At 38.7% G+C, this 18,183-nt stretch overlaps 2 protein-coding genes across 5 annotated transcripts in view; both read right to left on the bottom strand.

Annotated features, from left to right (window-relative positions):
- Window positions 1–2,477, bottom strand: part of LOC307018670 (S-arrestin-like) — a 63,378-nt gene extending 60,901 nt beyond the window's left edge. For 2 of the 4 annotated variants that reach the window (XM_079649024.1, XM_079649022.1), the window contains exon 1: window positions 2,373–2,475. The gene's annotated coding sequence lies outside the window, so the exon portion shown is untranslated. Of the gene's footprint in view, window positions 1–2,372 lie in introns of all 4 variants that reach the window. The other 2 variants (XM_079649023.1, XM_079649021.1) reach the window with 2 other exon arrangements.
- Window positions 2,478–4,793: 2,316 nt separating this feature from the next.
- On the bottom strand, window positions 4,794–12,220 carry cldn15la (claudin 15-like a). Its single transcript, XM_079649027.1, has 5 exons — window positions 11,863–12,220; window positions 7,613–7,777; window positions 6,262–6,343; window positions 5,792–5,905; window positions 4,794–5,286 (listed from the first exon to the last, which is right to left on the bottom strand). Exons 1-5 carry the CDS (start codon window positions 12,077–12,079, stop codon window positions 5,202–5,204), a joined length of 663 nt encoding a protein of 220 aa, XP_079505153.1. The 5' UTR covers window positions 12,080–12,220; the 3' UTR covers window positions 4,794–5,201.
- Between the last annotated feature and the right edge of the window lie 5,963 nt (window positions 12,221–18,183).

Genomic DNA, 18,183 nt, shown 5'->3' with positions numbered 1-18,183 from the left:
ATCTATTTAAAATATTCCACAATTGCCTGTATGATATAATACCATATTTACAAGCAACAAGAGACAAGAAAATGAAAAACAAAATTTGATGACACACTAGAGCCACATTTACCAGCTAATATGTGTGAGAAAATGCTTAAGTTAAATATAAATGTATACATTATGCACTTTTAACTAGCTTGGACAACATTTAAGCCTTCTGCTTCTGACTGGGTTTGCTCAAATTAAAATCTTATTTTAAGACACTATTACCTCAAAGAACCAAAGCCGATATAGATGTATTAAACAGTCTGTGTCAATAAAGTACTAATGACAGAGTCACTTATTCTATATATAATTGTGATAGAACACTTACAGTTAAAATATGTAGAATCAAATATAGAAAATGTTGACTTTACAAATAGGCTGTGACAGTGTTGGCTTAGATCGCAAGACTTCACCATTCACGACAAATCGACACGATACGGGCAAACGGGTGTTGCTCTCGATACGGTAAACAACACTTAAAGCTTCACAAATATACACAATGACACAGAGACTGAAAGGTAATGATATAAATCGCTTCACTGCACTTGTTATGTCCATTAATAATAACTATCCGACTATTTCCACACATATGTTCACTAGAGATACATTTTATCAATCATTTATCTGACATTTTGATAACCACACACTGCTGCTAGCTAAGTCAATAATATGCATGCACAGCTAGCTCGAGATGCAAACACAACTCACATTAACCGTAACATTAACTAATGTGAATTATATAAGCTTGGAAAGTAATCAAGTACTGTACTTAATATTTGCAAGTACTTAACTTGAGTATTTTTAACACTAAATGAAAGTAAACATAATGGAGTGCTTCTTCGAGGTCTACAGCTTTAAATTAGATTCAGTGTTGCAAGAAAACCAACGAGAAAATGTAAGTCAGCCTTAGAGTGTAAAACATGCTGATGCTTGCAGAGCTACTTGAGTAAACAGGCCGGATCAATATAGTAGTCTTCTAATTACAGAGTAACTTATTTTGTATATATTGTGATAAAATACTTACCGTTAGGCTACTTACCGAAAAAAATATGTAGAATCAAATAAAGAAAATGCAGAAATTACAAATAGGCTGTGACAATGTACGCCTCGATGGTCAATTTCACCATTCACGATAAATGGACACGATAGTGGCAAACGGGTGTTGCTCTTGATATGGTAAACAAAACTTAAAGCTGCACAAATATACACAATGACACAAACATTGAAAGATAATGATATAAATCGCTTCACTGCACTTTTTCTCTCCATTAATGATAACTATCTGTTTATTTCCACACATATGTTCACTAGAGGTACGTTTTATCAATCATTTATCTGACATTTTGATAACCTCACACACTGCTGCTAGCTAAGTCAATAATATGCATGCACAGCTAGCTCAAGATGCAAACACAACTCACATTAACCTTAACTAATGTGAATTGTATGAGCTATAAGACTATTGAACTTGTACATTTGCAAGTATGTTTACACTAATGAAAGTAAAATATTAGAGTTCTTCTCCCAGCTCTGTACGATTGTTAGCTTTAAATTTGATTCAGGGTTACAAGAAAGAAAAATTATAGTCAGCATTACAGTGTAAAACATGCGAACGCTAATTTAGCAGAGCTACTTGAGGTTTAACTTAATATACTTACCGGTTCCCTCTTTAGTCCGTCCTTGAGGAAATTGGACAAATTCCATGTCGTAGGGAAGTAAACAAAGTCATCCGACTTCATAAAATTCAGCAAATAAATCATTAAATATTCTGTTAGTTCTCGAACGAAAGTTACGCTTAAAAAGTGTTTTTAGAATTGAAAATAAATCAAACAGTATCTTATGTTACTATAGTGTGCTTGCCTCTTCTACTGTATTACTCTACTGTATTTGTGCCTTATATCTGAATTGTCACTGTGCTGTTATTTCACCGCTGTGGGTTGAATAAAGGATTTTTCTATTCTGATCTTAATCTTCTAATACTTGTTTAGCTTGAACCCTTAATTCTCAGACAGTCCTAATGTGATGCTCAATAGTAGGCTTTCCATTCACCTTTTTTGTATTAGTAGCTAGTTAAATCACCACATTGCACATTTACCCTCTTTTGACAAATGTATGTTGTTATTTGGCAAAATAATTGATTGTGTCTTCCTGTGATAATGTAACATGTTAGTTTCAATCTACCAATGACATGGTGAACACAGACTTAGTGGATTAACCCTTTTATATCTATTTTATTAATGTTGAATCACACATATTCCTTCTGGATATTTTCCTGACATTGCCTTAGTCAGTACCACAAAGATCAGCCACTCACCTTTCAGTCCCTCAGTTTCTCTGGATCTTACCTTTCCATCTGTGACCTCGGTCGGATGTCTATAGTCTGAATCACCGGAACTACTCTTTATTCCACATCTGCATTTAGGACAGAAGACAGAAATAAACGGTCGTCTGTGTCGACAAACATCCTTTGTTAATAAGAGAATCTTCAAAAGGATTACATTAGCACATTTAGCACAGCAAGTTAACCATTTATGTTATAGGTGGAAGAAGTACTTGGATATGATATTTAAGTAAAAGTAGAAATATTACATTAGTAGCTTGTGAAATCACTCCAGGTGTAACTAAAGTCTTATTTAAGTGTTGATTATATTTCACACCATTAATCCAGATCTGGAAAGCAACTAAAGGTATTAATACATGTAGTGGAGTAAAAGTACACCATTTACCCCTGAAATATAGTGGAGTAGAAGTACAAGTACCTCAGAATAGTACTTAAGTACAGTACTTGAGTAAATCTATTTAGTTACTTCACACCGCTTTAATCTGTGGGACACACTGCGCATGCTCCGTCTGAAAACATCACGCTAAGGTTAGCCTGTTAGCTAGCTACATTAGTGAGATATATACCCTGAATAAAACATATAAAACGAAAAGTCAATTTAACAAAAACATGGCGAATTTAATCATAAACAGTTCATATTCAACCAAGTAAAGCCAGCTTAACTTTTATGAGCTTCTCAAGTAAGTAAAAACTTCATTTTATCCCCAGATATTTGACACACCTTACCTCAGAAGATCCTCCGTTGCTATGCGGTTACTATGCGGTTGCTATGCTGTTGCTATGGGGTTAACCCGTAATCTCGATGCTGATACACATTTGAAACAGCAGGCGGCGTAGTTATCCCATTTAAAGCATAGAGTGTATACAAAGGGTTTAATCTGAATAATACATGTTGAATAAATATATGTTTAAAAAAATGTATGGAATTAAAAAAAAAAGATTTAATTGCAATAAATAAATAGCATTCAAATAACTTAAATATATTAAAAAAAGAAAGAAAGCTTTTTATATATTTCTAAGAGTCGAATGTCTCTTAAAACTATCCCAGAAAAAAATATATAAAATATTTCACACTGGTCCTGTTTTTTATGGGTGCTCAAACATTTAGAGTTTCCCATTAAGTCACCGGGCGATACATTGGAGTTTTATACTGCAACACTCCCCACACGCACATTCACAGTGTACCCGCGACTCTTACAATGAAGGCTCGATAATCAGCTCACGGCGCCATATAGGTGTAGGAGGTAGGGGGGAAAGTGCTATTTTTTTAAGTGGGGGGTGGACCTAACCTTCTCTAGAGGGGTCCGGGGGCATTCCCCCGGGAAGATTGTTGTTTTAAATGTTGAAGTTAAAAGCATCAATCTGGTGCACTTAGAGAGCAACATGAAGAGATCTATGGACACATCTCTCAACACCCATTTGAAACAGAACTGTAATCAGATTTACTTTTGCTTTATGGATATTTTACAAATCACTCCCCTTTTAAACTCCATTCTTGTTTTAGTGTCCCATAGTATTTCATACCTGTTTTTCATTTATTATTCTCATATTACTATCTGACATCACATACATCGTAGCCTTAAAGTTCACAGTTTATAATTAAAAAATAAAACGTGTTTATTACACAGCGCGCGCCGGGTCTGGTGTCTTTACAGGTTTCAAAAAAATATATATTAGATCGCTGCTGCTTTTACGCTGGCTTCCTGTCTGTTCAAAATACTGCTGCTGGTTTATAAAGCACTGAATGGTTTAGGCCCAAAATACATTTCTGACCTCCTGCTAAATGATGAACCATCCAGATCTCTCAGGTCTTCTGGTCAGCTTCCTGTCCCCAGAGTCAGAACTCAACCTGGAGACGTTCAGTTATTATGCTCCAAACATCTGGAACAAATGATCAGAAACCTGCAGGTCCTTTTAAAATGACTTTTCTTCTTGCCGCTGCTTTTAATTGATTTATTCACATCTTACTCTGCACTGTAACTTTTATTCATGTATTTTATATATTATCTTGTTTTATGTTTATTTAATTCTCTTTGCTTTTTAATGATTGTTTTGAAATGCCATTTTATAATGCGTTTCTGCTGCACTATTTCTCAATGCTCTTAATGTCTTTCTTTTATGTAAAGCACTTTGCATTGCCTTGTGTCGAAGGTGCTGTGTGAATAAACTGGCTTTGCCCTTTGCTTTAACTTAGAGTAAAAAGTACAACGAGCTTCCATGTTCTAGAAGTATTGAGTTAGGGGTTATTCAAGTTATTTAAAATGACTGTTTTTATGAAGTGTCTTTGTTTTTTAAATCGCTATAATACAATTTATAATTTATAATATAATATTAATAATCATAATCATAATCATTGACTCCACATTACCTGCAACATCATTTAATTGTATAATAGCAAATATCGCTGAACCAAATGAGTCACATGTCTTTTTTTATATTTTTAATAATTTTAAATTACATTTCAAATTGTATCTGATGTGTGTGTTTCATCAACAGGAAAGTAGTATGCACTTTACCTTTAAAACCCTCATTTATTATGTCATACAGACTTTATTCAGATTAGATACAGTCAAACAGAATTACACAATCATTAACAATCATCCACAAATCTTCCCCAACATTTACGATTTCAGATTTCACATCAAAAACTCTTTAGAAAAATAAGCAAACACTACAAAAGGACGGAAAACAAACGGCATGTCCATATGTTATGTTAGTGTGTGTGTGTGTGTGTGTGTGTGTGTGTGTGTGTGTGTGTGTGTGTGTGTATGTGTGTGTGTGTGTTGTGTCTCAGGGACTCGGTGTCTCCCGGAGAGAGTCTGCAGAAATAAGTTTAGACGTATGCTCTGGCTGAAGAATCTGGCTCAGATTTGGCTGTTGCCGTGTAGACTTTCTGAGGCTTGGTTCCATAATAGCCGCTGCAAAACAAGAAGAAAAGTCATGAACATTTTTACAATTTGAGAAAAAAGAAAGATAATTTTTTCAAAGCAGACATTTTGGACTCTTAATAGCAAAACATATCTCTAAAAACTCTTTGGAAATGAATTTATTTTAATAAAAATGTAATGTGCTGCAGGTCGATAGATATCGTCAATAATATTTTTTTAAGTAAAGATACTCTATTAATAGATCATTAATAAAGACAATCTAAGAAATACATTATTGCGATAAATAAAAAGCAATAAATTACTTTTCTTAGAAGAAAGAAAAACATTTGTTTAAAAGCTTTAATTTTGAAATTAGGTCAAATATTCGAATATACTTCTTTGAAATATCCCACAAAACCTGATGAAATGTTATTTAATTAGTTATTTATAATAAATGAGTTTACAGTGAGTTGAACATGAGAAAAAACAAATAAATACATTGGTAAATAAGTAAATAAATCAGAGAAGGAAGCTCAGGTGAGGGGGCGGGGCTTACCCTTTCTTTCCTGCAGGTGAGGCTCTCTTACAGGCCGCGCAGAGTAAAGCTCCGCCCAAGATGGAGAGACTCGACCCCCCCCACCCCATGTAGAGACCGGTGCTCAGCTCAAACCTGCACACACACACACACAAACACACACACACACACACACACACACACACAGGGTGAGAGACAAACATTTGTTATTTCATTTACTAGTTTAACATTATTACACTGCTTCTGCAATCAACTTCAGCAACTTTTCAATCGTTGATGTTTTTTCCTTAATCGTTTCGACTTAAATATATTTAAATAATTTCTCTGAAACATTCGACCAACCTTGAATTATTCCCTCTGAATTATAATGACATTTTTCCTCCAAATATCACAAAATGTTTTTTTTTACATTGTGAGTTGACAAGTGCTGCATAAATAAAGTTTATATCATTATAAATGTTTTAGTTTCTGTGTGTTTCTTCTGGACTCACTTCACGCCCCCGGTGAACGGATCATGGAAGTCCTCCACGACTCTGGAGGCGTACCACGAAGCTGCGATCATGCAGCACAGACCTGCAGGCACACAAAACAGTTTTAGTCACTCTTTAGTGTCCCCTGGTCTCCAGCTGTGTGCGTCACTCTTTAGTGTCCCCTGGTCTCCAGCTGTGTGCGTCACTCTTTAGTGTCCCCTGGTCTCCGTTGTGTTTTGAGCTTCTTCAGCGTTTTGTATTTGCAGCTTTTAGTAAACGCTGCGCATGTCTCCTCAAGTTGCTGAATGTTCTCTAAACGCTGCATGTGTTGTTGAGTTGCTGGAGATGTTTCTTCATTTGTACATTTGTGTTTTTATATTTGCAACGTTTCTGAAAGTCAACAGGGATCCTGAAAATGAAGTTCCTTAAAATGCTTACATTTAGAATGATTTGCCCCATATCAGGTGTAAATGATTACACCAGAGATTATCTTGAGCAATAATCCAAAATCACATGGAGAAATCCCATTGGATTTTTGTGGCGGGAACCGGGGAATTGCTGCCTTCAGGGTCCACCTACAAACTACCGTCATCACTGTAGCTCTCTATACTCCCTCCACCTCTTGTGAATGGAGACTTTTCTCCATCTTTGGCAGGGTAACTGTTAGGAAAATAGTGAATGTGCTCTTCCAATCTCAGAGTCCACATGCTAACAAAGGTATCCCAACTGTAGCTGTGAACATGACAGGATGTGTGATTACCTAGAAGAGCATCAGGACTGTTTGAGGCATATGATAGCTATGTGATTAACATGATGATTCAGCCTCTATGGAGAGAGACATATGACAAGCATGATCATTTCTGACGTGGAGCTAATCTGAAGTAAACATTGAATACTGCTTTCTATTCCTCCATCTTGTGACTGTGGAACTCCCTCTCTTGGATATCAGCATGTGAAGGACACTGTTCAGGAACTAGTTGATGCTCTGTATGTGATGACTACTTCCATTCTGGAGAGGATCACAGATACATGGATCCTGAGGTTCAAGCTCAAGCCGGGGACCAGGGATTATTAACATTTTTAAGTGTTTAGAAAAAGTCATAATTTTGATATTTTTGAGAAAAAGTCAGAATTTTTGAGAAAAAGTCAGAATTTTTAAGAAAAAGTCAGAACTTTTGAGAAAAGTCAGATATTTCAGAAAAAGTCAGAATTTTGATATTTTTGAGAAAAAGTCAGAATTTTGAGATATTTGAGAAAAAGTCTGAATTTTGAGATTTTGACTACAGCCATTCTGGAGAGGATCACAGATACATGGATCCTGAGATTGAAGCTCAAGCCGGTGACGAGTGGGAGTTTTCTAACAGTAACTCACCACCGAGGATACTCAGGATTCCCCCGATGACGGCCATCTTGGCCTTGGTTTGTTCGGTGGCCGATCCGATCTTGATGCACTTGAGTCCGAGCAGAGCGACGACCATCCCTCCGAGTCCGAGCATCAGAGAGATGATCATCAGAGCGCGACACGCCTGGATGTGAGCTGCAGACAGAGAGAGATATATTTAGAAAATTCTAATTCAAAAGAAGCTTTATTGGCATGACCATATAAAAAACACAATATTGCCAAAGCATGTTGAAAAAAGTGTTAAAACATGTAGTCCTATAATATATAATATATATAAATGGGGTTTTCAGAAAGATATTCATAAATGTGCATTGTTGATTTATCAAAAGGGATAAAGTTAAACTCTAACACACATTTTAAACCGACTTTTCTTATTTTTTAGTCCTTTAAAGACAATGTGCGAATCGTTTACAAAGTTCACATTTAAACTGACTTAATACTGAATATGTATTTAAAGAAGCCCTTTCCTGCTTTTTGGGGTTTTCCCTTTCCTGTAGTGTTTTCTATAGGTTTTAATGCATGTACGTGGTCTGGCTAAAATCCCTCAAAAAGCGCCTGAAACGCCTCCATTGGACTCCGGTGTTTACTTCCGGAACACAGAGGCCGTTTCTCAATCGCGAGGAAACTGGCTTCCAAGCCAATATTTAAAGAATGCTACGTCATCAAGTGGCGCAGCAGGACCGTTCCAATCTCCAGCATACTTGGAATTCCACCAAGGCCGCGTCCTTGGTTTGGGGGTAATTTCGAGGCTGCACATGGGTAGACTTCGTGTCCTTAAAATCCCCACAATGCTTTGCACACGGACCAATTTCAAAGAAACTTGCGGAGAATGGCTGAACCGACGCAGCACACATTTAAATGTAAGTATGTAGTGGCGTAGAACATGTGTTGGTAAATATGTTACTTTGTTATCACCAAAAATGTGTTCCGTGAAAGTAAAGCAAGTTCATAATTAGATAGACATCGTGAGGTATTTATTTTCGGTACAGTTTATGTTGAAACCGTTAGAGAGAGTGGCACACTTGTTAGCCTGTTCCATTCTTCTTCATTTTCCGAAGCCGTGGCTTGGAAGTATACTTGCTTCGTTTCTGAAGGAAGTGACTTGGAAGTACGCGACTACCAAGCCAGCATCCTCGAGATTGAGAAACGACCATAGACACCACTATGGAACACTCGCGCTCCTATTGGCTAGCGGTCCAACACATTGTACGTGATAGGCTAATGGTCGGGACATCTCTTGAGGCGTGTGGTGCAGTGGTTTGTGCGTTGGTGTTTGGATCAGGGTTCACAGGTTCAAACCCCACTGCAGTCAACATGTCGTTGTGTCCCTGAGACACTTCACCCCAAAGTGCTCCTGTGGGGATTGCCCACAGTATTGAGTATGTAAGTCGCTTTGGATAAAAGCGTCTAACAAGTGACATGTGATGTAATGTAATCTCTAAGTGGTTGACCAATCACAACAGAGCCTGCTAACCAATCAGAGCAGACTGGGCTCTGGTTTCAGACAGAGGGTGAAAAGAGGTGATAGACAGTATGAGAACAATAAAGAGCTTTTTGAACATTACAGCATGGAGACATGGAGTTTAAGGGTCACTCTCACAAATACAATAATGGGAATCAAATGAAAACACAGTAAACTATTAAAATATATCATAACCTTCAGTGTTTTCCCCTGACATGAGACCATACTGAAGTAGAAAAAGGGAAGGAGGAAGTGGAAGTCACATTATATGATCCAGAGAGTTACTGCTGCTGTAACTTATTGACAAGATGACCTCTAATGATCATAAAAACCTGCCGCACCTTTTTACGATCCTCACAGAATTTCAGTGAGCTGGAGACAGAATGAATCATGCCGTTCAATAATCACACTGACGAGCAATGCTATAGATCTAGGTTCCTTATTGTGCACCTAATCAAGAGTTTTAATTTCTACGGGGGGGGGGCTTTTTAGCAACAAACATAAATACATCCTCATGGATGTCCCTCAAAGAGACCTTTTATAGTAAACCTGTGAATAAAGTTCATTCATAAGGAAAAATAAAAGCATTCAAAATAAATCAATTACATATAATAATGAATAAATAACATAAAAAAAGTTATTTGTATGCCATTTGAGATTAAATTAAAAGTTTTGTTATTATGAGTTTTTTTCTCTCTACATTTTACTTACATATTTTTCATTTTATTATTGACATGTTATTTTCCATTAGTTCGATGTATATGTATTATTTTTAATTTATCAATCATTTCATATGTTTGTAAATGTATACTCTTGTTTTTTATGGCACTCCTTTGACTGAGTATGTTCTTAATATAAAACTAAATGAGTGTAACCAGACTGAAGTGAAAGTAAAGCGATTGTAAAACATCGAGATGGAGTTTCCCTCCATTTTACCGCCAGAGGAGGATGAGACTCAAAATGGCGCCCAAAAGATAATGCTTCAGAAGCATCACGGCAGGAAGAAAACAGTCTCGCTGTAAAGTAAATTAACTAATATTTACGATTAAACATGCTATGTATAAAGTCTTCTTTGTAATAAACTTTAATAAGCAGTGGCTTCGTTCAGTTTCAGGCGGGAAACTTGTGGCTGTAAATCGACCAACCTTTGGACGAGAGTTCTGAGGTCGTGCCACATGGCATGCTGGCCTGTATTTCTGTACCTATGCTTTTAAATATGCAGAAAAAACTAATTTGATAAGAGTTAGAAGCTCCACTGATCAACGAGCTGAAAGTTAATGATGTTTTTAACCTTCTTTGCTATCAGAACCTGAAACTTGGTGATTATTGACTTCATCCAGCAGCCCATGACCCCATGTCCAATCAAGTTGAGCTTCAATCACCTCATCAGTTTCAAATTACATATCTTTTCCCACTGATTTTTTTTTTGAGTAAACAAAAAGTTATAGATATTTTTGTCATTGTTTTATGCCAGTTATTTACTTTAAAAAAAAGCTTTTTCGTCATTGTTTCGATGATATATCCTGCCACTTTTATTATTATTATTGTTGTTGTATGCAAATCTGCTGAAAAAAAGAAAGAACAGGACAAATTAAATTGACGATCGTTTAAAAAGAAGGAAAAAAAGATTGTGAAGAAAAACGAAAAATTGCAGACGATTTAATTTCCAAATTTGTGTGTTTGAAGAAATTATTTAAAAAGTGCCAGATGATGAAACTCCAGCAGGAAGGCACTTTATTATTTAGCCATTTCTCCGCCTATTAACTCTCATTCTTTTTTTCACAGTCCCTAAATTGCCCACATTTACATTTGAGGCGTAGCAACATCGTTACTGAATCTGTCTTTGTCTTTTTAGTCCTTATATACGGTTTTATTTTATTCATCTTTTACCAACAACAGTTCCCAACCTCTATCTATAAGACTCGTGCTTTCTTTCTATTGGAACTTGGAAACAAGAACTCTTTGCCTTTTACTCTAATGAGTTTTATTTGTTAGTGTTGGGAAACTTTTTGACCAACTTGTAAATATAATCGGTAGGTTCATTATTTTATTCTTTTAGTCCCATATGCACTTTGATTCTGTCTTGTTCTGTTGCTCCTTCATTTCCCTGCGGGGGTCAAAAGAGCTCCATCTTAACTTTGCTTGATTTACATTATTTTATTTCATATTCTGTTCTTGTACGTATCATATTCTTTTTACATCTATATAGACTTTTTACACTTTATTTTGTATTTTTGTATTTTATGTTGCGTTGTTGGAGGAGCTCAGGTCTGAAGAATTTCATTGCCATTTCTACTCCGTAGCTTCTGAGCACATGATGATAAAACCTTTGAATCTTGAATTCAATCTTTGAAAAAGATGAGTTTGAGAGGAGCAAAAGACACGGCGCCATCTTGTTAGTAAGTTATGTTCCCCATTTTATAAAACGTAAAAGGTTGTAAATATTATTGGTAAGCTTATAACTGATTTTGTATTCTTATAATTCCATGTGTACTATCTTTGATTCTGTCTTGTTCTGTTGTTGCTACAACACCTTATAACTTCCCTACGGGGATCAATAGAGGTCCATCTTATCTTAAGTGACTGATATGTTGTATATGTGGATTGTGTATATATAGGATATAAATATTTGTTTACATCATTTTATATATACTCGTATTTTTGAAATTCTGGATTGTGGGAAACGGTATTTCGATCTCTCTGTCTGTACACACAAACTGAAAGATTGACAATAAAGTTGACTTTGACTTTGACTTACCGGGGAGGGCGAGCAGCGACTCGAAGTCTCGACACTCGGCGATTCCGGCGCTATTTTCGGCGCAGGAATGCCACAGGTTCTCAAACTGCCTCTGAGAGATGATGACGCTGCCGGACACCGAGGAGATCTTCCAGTAGTCGTTGGCCAGCGCTGATCCGGTGATCAACCAGCTGATGATGCACATGATGAACCCGACCGCTTCCACAGCCGTCGACATGGTGACAAAGAAGAACAAATCCAAATTAAATAAGAAAAAAAGCCTTCAACAATGGCAGGTCGCAGGGCCTTGGTTCGGTGGTGAAGCCGGAGAGGCAGAAGTCAGTCTGTTCCTCTGCCGTTGTTAATGTGACGTCTGTATCTCTAACCGGAGAACTTTACCCTCTCTGGGGGCAATAAATGAGCCGCTCCCTGTAGTTCCCCCCGCCTCCCACTCAGTATTGATTATGAGGATGGTGATGCAGTCTTCAGCCACGCCTCAGATCACCTGTAGAAACAAAGTCCTGCTGCTTTTCACACCGAAACTTTAAGAAACAAGCATCAAATACATCATAATCTGAAACTGCAAATGGGTTCAGTTTATGGAGAGAAATGCTCTAATGCTTAACAAGGCGTTTGCTGGTGACTTGTTAGAACGGTGTTAGTCAGCATTTGACCACTTCCTGGCCTGGAAGAGAATGTTTTTTTCTGAAAGTGTTTTTGGTTGTACGTAACGTTTGTAATAAGGTCTGTGGCTGACACAAGCTGAAGAGATTTTAACGTTTTGTCCTACGACATAAAATATGTCAGTAAACCCCACTGGTGAATTTAAAAACAGCGGTTTAAAATTAAACGACTAAACGTCATCACGCCCAACATTAGCCGCCTTGACAAGACTGAACTGCTTTTCCTTCCGGGAAAAGAGTGTCCCACTCTTGACCTAACAATCAACATCGGCCCCTCTGTTGTTTCCCCGACTCAGACTGCAAGGAATCTGGGTGTGACCCTAGATAACAAACTGTCCTTCACTGCAAACATCTCTGCTACAACCCGCTGCTGCAGATACACTCTTTACAACATCAGGAGGACACGTCCCCAGCTGACCCAGAAAGAGACGCAGGTTCTGGTCCAGGCTCTCGTCATCTCACGCCTAGACTACTGCAACTCCCTCCTGGCTGGTCTACCTGCATGTGCCCTCTGACCTCTGCAGCTCATCCAGAATGCAGCGGCTCGTCTGGTCTTCAACCTTCCTAAATGTTCCCACACCACGCCGCTCCTCCGCTCCCTTCACTGGCTTCCAGTAACTGCTAGAATCCACTTCAAGACACTGGTACTTGCGTACCATGCTGCGAATGGATCTGGCCCTTCCTACATCCAGGACATGGTTAAACCGTACACCCCAGCACGTGCACTCCGCTCTGCATCAGCCAAACAGCTCGCTGCACCCGCACTGCGAGGGGGACCCAAGTTCCCATCAGCAAAAACACGTGGGTTTGCTATCCTGGCTCCAAAATGGTGGAATGAGCTCCCCATTGAAATCAGGACAGCAGAAAGCTTACACATCTTCTTCAGACTGAAAACTCATCTCTTTGGACTCCACTTCCAGAGATAGAATTACTAACAAAGCACTTATATACTAATAAAGGACTGGCTTATCTAAAGCCAGTTGAGTAGCACTTGAAATGTTTGGCTCTATGAAACCTGATGAACTTATATGATTCTGTTTTCTTCAAGGTTGTATCTTCCTGGTAGAACGCACTTATTGTGAGTCTCTTTGAATAAAAGCCTCAGCTAAATGTAATGTGATGTAATGTTTAGCTTAGCGGTGGTTACGTGAAGTCATGTGACCGTGCTGTAGTTCCTTTATAGCCCAACATTAGCCTCCTTTAGCTTGGCGGTGGTGAAGTCATGTGACCGTGCTCTAGTTCCTTTATAGCCCAACATTAGCCTCCTTTAGCTTGGCGGTGGTGACGTGAAGTCATGTGACCGTGCTGTAGTTTCTTTATAGCCCAACATTAGCCTCCTTTAGCTTAGCGGTGGTGACGTGAAGTCATGTGACCGTGCTGTAGTTCCTTTATAGCCCAACATTAGCCTCCTTTAGCTTAGCGGTGGTGAAGTCATGTGACCGTGCTGTAGTTCCTTTATAGCCCAACATTAGCCGCCTTTAGCTTAGCGGTGGTGACGTGAAGTCATGTGACCGTGCTGTAGTTTCTTTATAGCCCAACATTAGCCGCCTTTAGCTTAGCGGTGGTAACGTGAAGTCATGTGACCGTGCTGTAGTTCCTTTATAGCCCAACATTAGCCTCCTTTAGCTTAGCGGTGGTGACGTGAAGTCATGTGACCGTGCTGTAGTTCCTTTATAGCCCAACATTAGCCACCTTTAGCTTAGCGGTGGTGACGTGAAGTCATGTGACCGTGCTGTAGTTCCTTTATAGCCCAACATTAGCCTCCTTTAGCTTAGCGGTGGTGACGTGAAGTCATGTGACCGTGCTGTAGTTCCTTTATAGCCCAACATTAGCCTCCTTTAGCTTAGCGGTGGTGAAGTCATGTGACCGTGCTGTAGTTCCTTTATAGCCCAACATTAGCCACCTTTAGCTTAGCGGTGGTGACGTGAAGTCATGTGACCGTGCTGTAGTTCCTTTATAGCCCAACATTAGCCACCTTTAGCTTAGCGGTGGTGACGTGAAGTCATGTGACCGTGCTGTAGTTCCTTTATAGCCCAACATTAGTCTCCTTTAGCTTAGCGGTGGTGACGTGAAGTCATGTGACCGTGCTGTAGTTCCTTTTAGCCCGACATTAGCCACCTTTAGCTTAGCGGTGGTGACGTGAAGTCATGTGACCGTGCTGTAGTTCCTTTATAGCCCAACATTAGCCTCCTTTAGCTTAGCGGTGGTGAAGTCATGTGACCGTGCTGTAGTTCCTTTTAGCCCAACATTAGCCTCCTTTAGCTTAGCGGTGGAGACGTGAAGTCATGTGACCGTGCTGTAGTTCCTTTATAGCCCAACATTAGCCACCTTTAGCTTAGCGGTGGTGACGTGAAGTCATGTGACCGTGCTGTAGTTCCTTTATAGCCCAACATTAGCCTCCTTTAGCTTAGCGGTGGTGACGTGAAGTCATGTGACCGTGCTGTAGTTCCTTTATAGCCCAACATTAGCCTCCTTTAGCTTAGCGGTGGTGACGTGAAGTCATGTGACCGTGCTGTAGTTTCTTTGTAAAGAAACACATGTAAATAATAGAAATACACAATAAAGGACAATAGATGTTTGAATAAACAAATGAAATTAAAAGTATAGGTTATTAGAAATAAAAAAGATTGTTAGATTATTGGTTTGAAGAACATCACGAGAAAGACATCAATTATAAGACAAAGAAAAAGAAAAAGACGTTTCAGCCCTTTGTTTTATTCACATTGGGCCGAATGCAGGACGCAATACACAAACAAATGTCCTCTTATTTGTGGTCTGTATGCACAGTTTGATTCTGAACAAAATGACAAAAGAAATACTACAATGAGACAGGATGGTTTTGTTTGGCACTTTATATTGATAGTACATAAAATACCTGTGTAAATAAAGTTATTGAGATTCAAAAGAGCTAAAGAAAACATAGACTTGGTATCTCTGTATTGTGAGACTGAGAAGAGGAGAAGTCTGCAGCAGGAAGTGGACGGATAATAAAAATGTTAATGTCCAAATAAGGAAGTCCAGGTCCGGCCTCCTATTGGCTGATGAGTGAAACCAACAGAACGCCTGTGAGGCTGAAACTGGTGCTATAAACAGGTGTGTTGTGGAAACTAAGATATATTTATTTAACCTCCCTTTATCATGGATGGATTCATGACGGGCCTGACTGACACAAGCAACCCTCAGGACAAAGGTGAAAGAGACACACAAACTCTACGAGACACAAAAAAGGGGAAAAGATACGCAATTTGACTGAGACGCCCAACAATTTATAAAAAAGAAAAACATAAGAGACACCTAATCACTCAAAATTACCAACAAACAAAGAGACACAAAACCATTACAAAGGCACACAAAATGACCAAGAAACACGCAGCATGACTACAAAAGTACAAAAAATAAATAATAATAATAATAATAATAGATGTAATTTGTTAGCGCTTTTCCAGGTGCTCAAAGACGCTTTACAGATAATAGTGAAGAGAAAAGAAAAGAGAAGAAAGAACAACAAATAAATATATAGTTAAAGTTAAAGTCAAATAATACAAAAACAATCACACATGAAAAGCCAGATTGAAGAGGTGAGTTTTTGTGAGTGTTTTGAAGGTGGTGAGGTCGGTGCAGTCTCTGATGGGTTGTGGGAGTGAGTTCCAGAGGGAGGGGGCAGCGACGGAGAAGGCTCTGTCCCCCCAGGTCCGGTGATTGGTGCGGGTGGGGATGGATAGGAGGTTGGCTTCTGATGAGCGGAGGCAGCGGGAAGGGGTGTGGTGGTGCAGCAGGTCTGTGAGGTAGGGGGGGGCTGGTTGTTGAGGGCTTTGTGAGAAATCAGGAGGACTTTGAAGTGGATTCTTTGACGGACGGGGAGCCAGTGGAGGTTCTGGATGATGGGGGTGATGTGGTCTCGGGAGCGGGTGTGGGTGAGGAGGCGGGCAGCAGAGTTCTGGATATGTTGGAGTTTATTGAGGAGGTTGGATGGTATGCCGTAGAGGACGCTGTTGCAGTAGTCGAGTCGTGAAGGGAAAAAAAGAAAGTGAAAAAGAAAGAAAGAAAACAGAAAGAGGTTAAACCGCTACAAACACACAACTAACTTCCACAAAATCACAACATGATCCCACAGAGACACAAGAAGACACAATCACCAAAAAGATGAAGAATGAAAAGAAAGGTACAAAAAAGACACAGAAGGGACAAAGAATGACAGAAAACCCAAGCAGACACACAACTACACACAACTACACACAACTACACACAACTACACACAACTACACACAAATACAAATAACTACACACAACTACACACAACTAGACACAACTACACACAACTACACACAAATACACACAACTACACACAACTACACACAACTACACACAACTACACACAACTACACACAAATACAAATAACTACACACAACTACACACAACTACACACAACTACACACAACTACACACAACTACACACAACTACACACAACTACACACAAATACAAAGAACTACACACAACTACACACAACTACACACAACTACACACAACTACACACAACTACACACAAATACAAAGAACTACACACAACTACACACAACTACACACAACTACACACAAATACACACAACTACACACAACTACACACAACTACACACAACTACACACAAATACACACAACTACACACAACTACACACAACTACACACAAATACACACAAATACACACAACTACACACAACTACACACAACTACACACAACTACACACAACTACACACAACTACACACAACTACACACAAATACACACAAATACACACAACTACACACAACTACACACAACAACACACAACTACACACAACTACACACAACTACACACAAATACACACAACAACACACAACTACACACAACTACACACAACTACACACAACTACAGACAACTACACACAACTACACACAACTACACACAACTACAGACAACTACACACAACTACACACAACTACACACAACTACACACAACTACACACAACTACAGACAACTACACACAACTACACACAACTACACACAACTACACACAACTACACACAACTACACACAACTACACACAACAACACACAACTACACACAACTACACACAACTACACACAACTACAGACAACTACACACAACTACACACAACTACACACAACTACACACAACTACAGACAACTACACACAACTACACACAACTACACACAAATACACACACAACTACACACAAATACAAACAACTACACACAACTACACACAACTACACACAACTACACACAACTACACACAACTACACACAACTACACACAAATACACACAACTACACACAACTACACACAACTACAGACAACTACACACAACTACAGACAACTACACACAACTACACACAAATACACACAAATACACACAACTACACACAACTACACACAACTACACACAACTACACACAAATACACACAACTACACACAAATACACACAAATACACACAACTACACACAACTACAGACAACTACACACAACTACACACAACTACACACAACTACACACAACTACACACAAATACACACAACTACACACAACTACACACAACTACAGACAACTACACACAACTACACACAAATACACACAAATACACACAACTACACAC

Source organism: Notothenia rossii (assembly GCF_949606895.1).
Source record: "Notothenia rossii genome assembly, chromosome: 9".
Lineage (NCBI taxonomy): Eukaryota > Metazoa > Chordata > Actinopteri > Perciformes > Nototheniidae > Notothenia > Notothenia rossii.
This window is presented reverse-complemented; position numbering and strand designations above follow the sequence as displayed.